General features: G+C 45.7%; 1 protein-coding gene across 1 annotated transcript; it reads left to right on the top strand.

Moving 5' to 3' along the window:
* Window positions 1–1,577: 1,577 nt before the first annotated feature.
* LACBIDRAFT_335138 (uncharacterized protein) lies at window positions 1,578–3,861 on the top strand (the record flags this gene model as incomplete). The annotated part of the gene is made up of 8 exons (XM_001890013.1): window positions 1,578–1,651; window positions 1,771–1,918; window positions 1,966–2,161; window positions 2,586–2,857; window positions 2,955–3,101; window positions 3,127–3,258; window positions 3,345–3,603; window positions 3,794–3,861. The coding sequence occupies 8 exons, from the start codon at window positions 1,578–1,580 to the stop codon at window positions 3,859–3,861; spliced, it is 1,296 nt and encodes a 431-aa protein (XP_001890048.1).
* Window positions 3,862–8,638: the final 4,777 nt, after the last annotated feature.

The raw sequence follows: 8,638 nt of genomic DNA, 5'->3' as shown, positions 1-8,638 counted from the left end.
CAAAATGAATGAATAATATGATCTAAACTCATATTAGAATATGCTGAACTTCCTGGGCCAAGATTTTAGCGTATTCTGAATATGAATTCAGATTATATTTAATTGTTCATTTTTGGATCTGATCCCTTTTTTTATTGTAAGTTTGTTTTATGCATATGATGGATGTACAATTCCATCACCAAACTTGTAAATTGAGAGCAAATATATCAGAACAAAAGAGATTACAGTGTATCCTGCAGTTTTGAGAGCATATGTTTCTACATATGTAGCCCTACATATTTGTCGCTGTCTCAAGTGTCAAATGGTTTCAAGACCATGGTCATGACGTCCAACAAATCAAGTCTATAAAAAGTATAGTATGTGATTACTGAGACAGTGTATATGCAGGTGAAGAGGAGAATGAGCTAAGAGGGGAGGAAAACAAGGTAATTGGTAAAAATATCTTTGAAATCCTGTTATTGAATTCAATTTTTAGCCAAAGCAATCACAATATGCACCAAAAGAAAATCAGTTTGTCAAGGACCACATTCAGGCTTACCTTGATGAACCCAGGGTAGCAACAGAAACAATCAAGGAAATGGGAGGTTATATGATGTACTGGCACAATGCATCACAGTCCTGACCACAACTCTCACAAATGGGTTCTGATTTCTGCTCAGCCCCAGGTAAGCACCATTATTCACACTTATGTTCCTTTATTTTCAACAATTGTTGCAGCTACTTCTGTGGATGCAGAGCGAGCATTTTCCAATGGCCACCGTCAGATCAATTTCACCCAGCACAATATTAACTCTCAAACATTCAGAGCGGAAATGGCTCTCAGATCCTGAATTAAATCCCCCCTCTACCCAGGCTTCAATAAAGTTATGCAAATGATTGAAAAAAAGATGGACAATGATTTCTTTTTGTAACACTTTATGTCACCAAAATTGTTCTTTCAATACCTCTACATAAATATCAATTGTTCTCAAAGGCATTTCTCTGAAACTGAAAATAAATACTCTCAAGATGGCCAAGGCATGCTAATACACACCCCAAAACACACTCTGTGATCAAGGCTCAGTTACAGCAGCATTATATAAAGGAAAAGACCTCAGATTATGATATATAAATAACTTTAGTTTTACTGTACTCAATCTAGATCATATATGAATGAATTTTGTTTTAATATGAATTCTTCTGAATTTTCGCTTCATAACACAATTTTTTTTTGTAAAGAACAGACAAGAAATGAACAAGATACACTCATTTATATAACTGAAGCTACGTCCTCAGCCACTCAGGCCGTTTTACCCACGGATATATCCGTAATGTGCCTTATCTGATCTGTGGGTGGGAAAATCCGTGGATCGGGTACAGTTAATACCCGGGTGTATCCATGACAGTCCCTAGTCAAATGACAGGTGTTCTTTTGCATACATGGTGGACAATGAGAAAGAATAGTTTGATTCAACTAGGATTAGGTAATGCAATGGCCTCGCACATGACCCCGGCATTTATAAATTCTTCAGTGGCCTGGAAGGCCAGTTCTTTCCAGGGCATTTAGTAGCTGCGCTATGGAAACATAGAAGTACAACATGGACAATTGTCCTATGGGTCATAGAGCTACCCAAATGGGCCCAATGCTCTGGATGTCACTATGGGGCCATGTGTGGGCCCAGTTCCATAAAGACACTTAAGGGTAAATGTTGGGCCCAAACGTGCGGCCAAACCAGACACTGCCAAATAGCCATTTGGCCCAATTATGGTCATTTGAGTGGTTTCACTTAGACTAAGGGTAGTTGTTGGGCCCAATATCAAGAATCCCAATGGCTATATGTTGGGCCCAATGTGGGTCAGGATAGGTTATGGGCCCAATGGTGGGGCCAATTCAATTTCTGTCACTAATGGCTATATGTTGGGCCCAATGGTCAAAGCAGTAAGTTATGGTGCCTATGTTGAGCCAACAAATATGAACCGTTATAGTTGTATGATGGGCCCAAGGGCTTGGGAATGCCAACGATTTTACTGGGAATTTTTCACCAAGAGTTCAGGGTATTTCAAGCGGGAATCGTGGGGTTTGGCGGAACCGCGGGGTTTAGCGGAACTTTGTCGGAACTTGCGGGGTTTAGCGGAACTTTCGGGGGAGTCAGAACTTTCGGGGTTTGGCGGCACTTCCGGGGTGTGCCGAACCTTCGGGATTTGGCGGGACCTCCAGGGTTTGGCGGGAGCTTTGGGATTGTTCGGGGTTCAAAGAAAGTTACAGGGCATAGCGGAACCTTTGGGGGTTTAACATGGGGGTATTTAACCCCGAAATCCTCTTGTGGGACTTACATTTGGAGCTCAATATATATACGTGGGGCTCCCACGATGAAAGATTTACGGGAGTGCTGGTAATATTATTCCAACAGTTCCTTAGTTTCGGGACTCCCGCGGCAAACATGGCTTGCACGGACTTCCTGGGGGTTTTACATTGGAGTAATACAACTGTCCAGGTTGTGCATGAACTCAGGGGTTGATGGTGTCCCTGAAAACTGTTTGATCTGAGCTCCGAGGACAATGATCGATAAAACATGAGGTTAGCATGAGGCATCAAGAATTTATAGTTTTGTTTTTCCCCTACTTCAACCATTCCAAACCACCCACAATGGAATTTGGGACTGCCGTCCAGGCTCTCACCGATGACGTTGGAATTTATATCTCAGGACGTCTTCGATACATCCTACTGCAGAAGGGTGGAAACGACTTTCCCCCGAAGGAATTCTCCGAGAGTCTGGTCACCGATTGCGAACAAGTGATTTCCGTGATTGTCGAGGCCTGGAGGTCGTCTCCGATTCAAGTAGAGTGGGACATTGAGGAATACATAAAGGATGTTGGGGTACGACCCACCGGTATTTGTTTTGATTCTGGATCGTTTTTTTTCGTTGATGAAAATGTCAGGAATGGTTATGTTAATGGAGGAAGCATTGCTTCAGAGATATCCCCCTGCCTTTCCACCGGAGGATGAAGTGGTTGAAAGCAAACCGGTGATTGTGCGCGATGTCCGGGGAAGTCATCTTGCTTGGTATTTACCCGGGGCAATGTCGGAAGCACTTCAGGCAGGTTGGAATCATAAACCCTTTGTGCGTCCTAACATTGGCTTATCAGAATCGGGTTTTGTTTGCTTTGGAGTCCCTTCGGCCCTACTTTGCCTCATCACCCCCTGTCTCCGGGAAATCTTGGAGAAACGACAAAGCCTACTTCCGGGGTTCTGAAGCCTCGGTATTTCCGCCAGGAATTGTAAATCTGGCTCCATTGTGGACGCTGGCTGGACATGAAGTTCTTTGTTGTTCTTTTATGCCATTCCAAAGCTTATTTGTTTTTAGTACGACGGGACTTCCCTGGGAGCTTCTGCGGCCTTGAAGAAGAACTCCACAGGGTCGAAGCGTTTCCTCCGAGATATCCTCGAGTTTCAGGCCCTGATTGGCGGAATCATTTTCGTCTTACACCCCGCGCAGTACGCGAAAATGCGAGGCACACTGGTCCGAGCAGCAAGTCCCAGTCTACAAATTGCCCCAGGTGAAACGATTGAAGATTGGGAGTTGTATCGGGAGATCATCGGTACTTGGGCCAGCGGTTTTACTGGTTTGTCAATAATCAGTCAAAGGGAAACCCCGTTCCATCGTGACGGAAGGTCTCCACCCACTATGTTCGATATACTTGCAACATTTGGTAAAGTGGTGGACCCAGACATTCGAGCGGAACTCCCGGGCATCGGCATTCGATTTCATTATAATCCCGGAACCATTCTCACAGTTCTGTCAAAAGCAATCAGACATGGGGTGTCTATTTCCAAGGAGCCCCGATGGTGCTTTGCCTTCTTCGTCCGCGACCGTATTCTGAATCAGTTGGGGTGCCGGGACGAGCAGCCATGGATGGGAGATGAGCTTTTCACGGCATGGCAGGAGTTGGAGGAATTTCAGAAGGTTCGGAGACTTATTGACATTGAACGGGGAAAGTCCTGGGAGCCAATTGGAGTTTTATGAGCCCATGCATTGTATTTCAAGAGGCGTCCGGGCATTCATTCCTTTCAACAGAAAACTATTTAGACATTTTGCGAAAGCTAGGTAGATGGTCGGATATCAAGGTCCTTGACACTTGTTGTAAGATCAAACGAGAAGTCCGGGATTGCGGTAATACCCAGCCTTGTTTGCCGTCTCGGGATAGGCTTTTGTTGGCGGGACTCAGCGGATGTTCCGGGAGTAGGGGTTGCAGCTCCTTTATGCTCCAAGGCAGCGGCGTCGTCCAGCCTCAGCTTCTCCGTGAGTTTATCAAGTGTCCGGCATTCCCACTCTCCTCGGTATTCCTTTTCCATCACCCCAATCGCTATCGAAGACTCCTCAAGCATGCCCTCAAGTTCCTCCCCTTTGAGGTACTGACGTTCAATTTCCCGGTCCAGGACCGCAGTACCTTGGACAATCGAATCCCGCACCTCCAAAAGTCGAGCCAGCACCATTTCGTCAGTGGGAAGCGGGATAAAATATTCGTTGGGTAATTTGTATATGCCGTTTAACTGTTTCGTTCATTGAGATTGAAAAAGTACGCAACGTTTCAAAGAAGCACGGACCAATGTGTTATGACAAACAAGCGCCTTCTTTCGAAACTCTTCCAGCAACGGGCCTTTCCCTACAACAACGGTCCAATCCTCCACATTCCACCAATCATTGATATAGAGGGGTACGGTTCTGTCGGGTGCGGTGGATGGGCAACGATAGGCAGTGTGGACCGGACCTCGGCATTTGATTGCTTCAGTGAGATACGACGGAAGGTCAAATTGAAAGCCCTTGATCGATTCATGACCGAAGATTTTCATAAAGTCGTCCTTTTCTATGTAAAAAAATGGACCTAGCATGTCTGAAATCAGATGCACGTACGATTTCCCGGCGGAACATTGCCAGCCATGCCTTTTCTTGGACATCCGTCAGATTTTCCCGAGTGCTTAAAGCCCGATTCGCATCCCGCCATCGTGAGCTCATCATATAAATGAACTCCTGCATCGGAATGGTTTCACGTATGTCTTTGAGTTGCTCGGGGGAGAACATCATGATTCAGAGAGATGAAGATCAAATGAATCAGCAGACTATCCTAGACAAAGGAATACACAAAGGTAAACAATCTGGATCTATAGTGCTCCGGATCACTGGAAATCCGTCAGTGCCTGGGTCTGGAATCCCCGCCACATTGCCGACTGCCTCCGGGCATAGCATTCCTTGCCCAGACTGGTATTCATCGCCATCCAATCCCATTGGACAGCGCGGCTGTTGAAGAACAGCATGGTCCAACCCATCTCCCGGGGTATTAATTTGTGTTCCTCCGACCATCGATCATACCTCGCCTTTGCTCGTAGATAATTTACCCGATACACTGAAATGAACCACCATTATCCCGAAGCATATTTAAATGGCTGTCACAACTTACGTTCTTCCATGTGAAAGTCATCAATGGAGTCTCCGTGGATATTAAGTCCCCAGAACCAAGGGATATTCCGATTTCGGTGACCTGGTGCATTAGACTTTGAGATATTCGGAAGGGTATGTGTATCTTTCTTCTCAATGGGCTGAAATTTTTTCAAGATATCGGGGTCCGCCTTCAGTCTTTCCAATGCCCATCAGGCGTGGGAATACACCCAGAGGTGGTGTGCCAAGTTCCTATCCACCGCATTCACCTTGTCATAAGCTCGGGTCTTTCCTTTCTTGCCCTCCTGTATGTTTATTTCCTTTCGATATATAAATGATTTGTGACCGATTTCCAGTCGAATGGTGGCAAGAGTGTTGTTGGCCTGTGCAATACGTAACTCCAGCTCCTGCTTTCGGGCAAGCTGCATGCCTTCAGGTCATTGAACGAGGACGGTAAAATAATATCCATGTTCTCGGCTAATGTTTTGTCAGAACTTGGGGGGTTGGCGTCAAGGATGTCGAGATCATCGTCATGTTCAAACTGATCATCCGGAGGGGGGTTCAAGACACATGCATCCAGGAAGTCGGTCCGTGGAAAAAGCTCAGAGCCTTGTCGATGAAAAGCATCCAATTGCCAGATAAACCTTTGACGGTGTTTTGCAAATTGGACTTTATCGGCGGACGTTGGCTTATGGCCTGTCATGCGGACGAACCTACTTAATGCCAACTGTGTTTCCTGAATTTTCATACCCGTGCTTATCCAAACGGTAATCCCAATAGCATTTCTGATATCAAGCTCTTTTGCCATCAGGCTGGCTTGCACATCCTTTTGTGTCGGGACTATTTGCCGGTCGTTAGGTAGTTCAGGATATCAACAGGGGGCTACTAACCCTTTGGGGCTTCCGCTTCAAAAATGTCCATCGCGGATGGATCCGCAGTTCGAAGCTTCTGGGCATTTTCCTCCTGTCTATTCCAGTCCAACAGCTGCTCGGAACTCGCTGTGTCTGACAGCTTGTGAAGTTCTGTTTCAGCTTCGGCAAGCCCGGTAGTGGTTCTCTTCCATCTCCGACATAATGACCTGACTATAAATCCGTTAACAATCAGATCGCAAATTCCTGCAATGCATACCCATGTTGACGAGCTTCTTCCAATTATGGTCACCCATATGTGCATCCAGAACTTCCGTCCTGTGAGCAAGCGTCATTGTCCAGGATATCCGGCCAATATGGTTGAGACTGGACCACATTGTTTCACGGATTTCCCCATCTGATTGTCCCGCCCCTTCGATAAATGTTGGTGAGAACTGTGCCAAACATATAAGCTGATGTCCATGGACATGGAATAAGCCAATACCAGGGATTATGATGAGTCCCGGGTGGACTTCAAGGAAAGGAGAGCCTTCAACCCTTTTTAAGAAGTTTTTGTAGTATTGACAATTGACGTCATATACGAGGATGCATTTCGGGGCTTCGGAAGTTCCGGTATTTCTCATTGCCTCACAAAACACATAATCCATGTTCATCTGGCTATTGCCCCAAGTTACTAGAGTCAGTACCGTTTCATGAGATAATGTCTGGCCTCACCGTTCTCCCTTTTGAAAGTCAACAACACCACCTGGGCAGTAGCATCCATGTCGGAGGCATGCAGCGGCTCCAAGTCCCGTCGAATCACAACCTTTGTGTATCCTCGCCTGATCATTAACTGCATGATGCTCATTACAGGTAGGTGCCTATATCACGATCGACTTCGGTCAGCTGTTCATTGAGGAGAATAACATAAAACATACCTCCTTGGTCTCCTTCACTGTTGCGAGATGCTTGGCATATTGTTCCCTTTCTACCATTATCCCTCACCATGCTTTAACCAGACATCCGTTTCTGGCCGGCATTGTAATTTATGATTACAGGTAAAGTTTCCATCGAGTACGAAGCCTCGGGAATATGCCCAAACCTCCGTGTCCTCCTTCCAGTTGTTCGGAAGATTGATTCCAGGTTGTGGGCAAGCTGGGCAAAATAGGGCTAGCTCACCCATTGTTGGAGAACAATTTTGATGGCCAAAGCCAAACCATTTGTATTCTTTCAAGTTCCACCATTGTCGGCTGACCCGTAGAAGCTCCCGATAACGGTCCTAAAGCAAATGTCAGGATCATATGGGTTTAAAATGCCGGTGAACTTACTTTTACTTTATGCGGAAATGCCTTGGATGTCATCCTCCGTAATTTCGAATAGTAATGAGTGCCGGATGTTTTGCATTCAAGATTCTCCAATATAGTCATCAAGTACCGAAAAAGTAAATGCCGTCTTGGGGTCCAGCACGGTAGATGGAAAAAGCCCCATTTGTAAAAGTTGAATATCCGGAGGGGGACAGCCAGAGCATAAACAGAACGACGTCGGCAGTTGATGGATACCATTGCTGTGCACATAGGTCAAAACACAATGCCCATTGAGGGTTGTCACCAGTGGATCGGGAAGCTCATTCTCATTGTAGAGACCATCCCCATCATCCTCCGAAGAATCTTCCAAATCACTGTCATTATCTTCGCCATCCCACGGAGTATGTTCCAGAACTTCCATAAAGTCCGCCGAGGTTCCAGGATCCTTTTCGTCATGGCATCCATCGTCATCATATGAGTCCCAGGTTTGTCCCGGACATGGCTGGCCATTGTGGCCAAGGTAGATTACTGTCCCAACTTTCCACAACCAGGATGGGGAAAAATAAGCTCCAGTCCAAGTTTCAACTCTATGAAAAGGATGCAGTCGATGATCAATTCTGAAGCAATGTAAGGATTGAACAACATTGCCCAGACAATCCTGGCACTTCCAAGTACCCTCCCGAACATTGCAACTGGCACAGAGTTTACCAGGAGGGGGGGCTTCTCTGGCTAGAATTTCGTCTAGATAAATCATTCTACGACCCTCCCATTCTTGTAGATAGTCATTGGTCGACTAAACGTCCCATGTTAGATGAATCGACTAAGGGAGATGAATTTTACCTTTGTCCACATGTCCAGCATACTTTCTGTGTCCATGTATGTGATGTCTGCAGTCATATCTGAGGTCATAGATGGTTGATTATTTCTTTCTGACGACATCCTTTCCATATATTCTGATGAAGACTGGACATCTCTTGAGACGGATGTTGTTTCAGCTGGAAAGATCGTTTTCCCTTTAACGGATCCCCTCCGTCCCGGAGCATATTCAACATGTTTCAATGATCCAATAACT

Source organism: Laccaria bicolor, genomic scaffold (genome assembly GCF_000143565.1).
Source record: "Laccaria bicolor S238N-H82 LACBIscaffold_77 genomic scaffold, whole genome shotgun sequence".
Lineage (NCBI taxonomy): Eukaryota > Fungi > Basidiomycota > Agaricomycetes > Agaricales > Hydnangiaceae > Laccaria > Laccaria bicolor.
The sequence above is the reverse complement of the archived record's forward strand: the minus strand, read 5'-3'. Positions and strand labels throughout refer to the sequence as shown.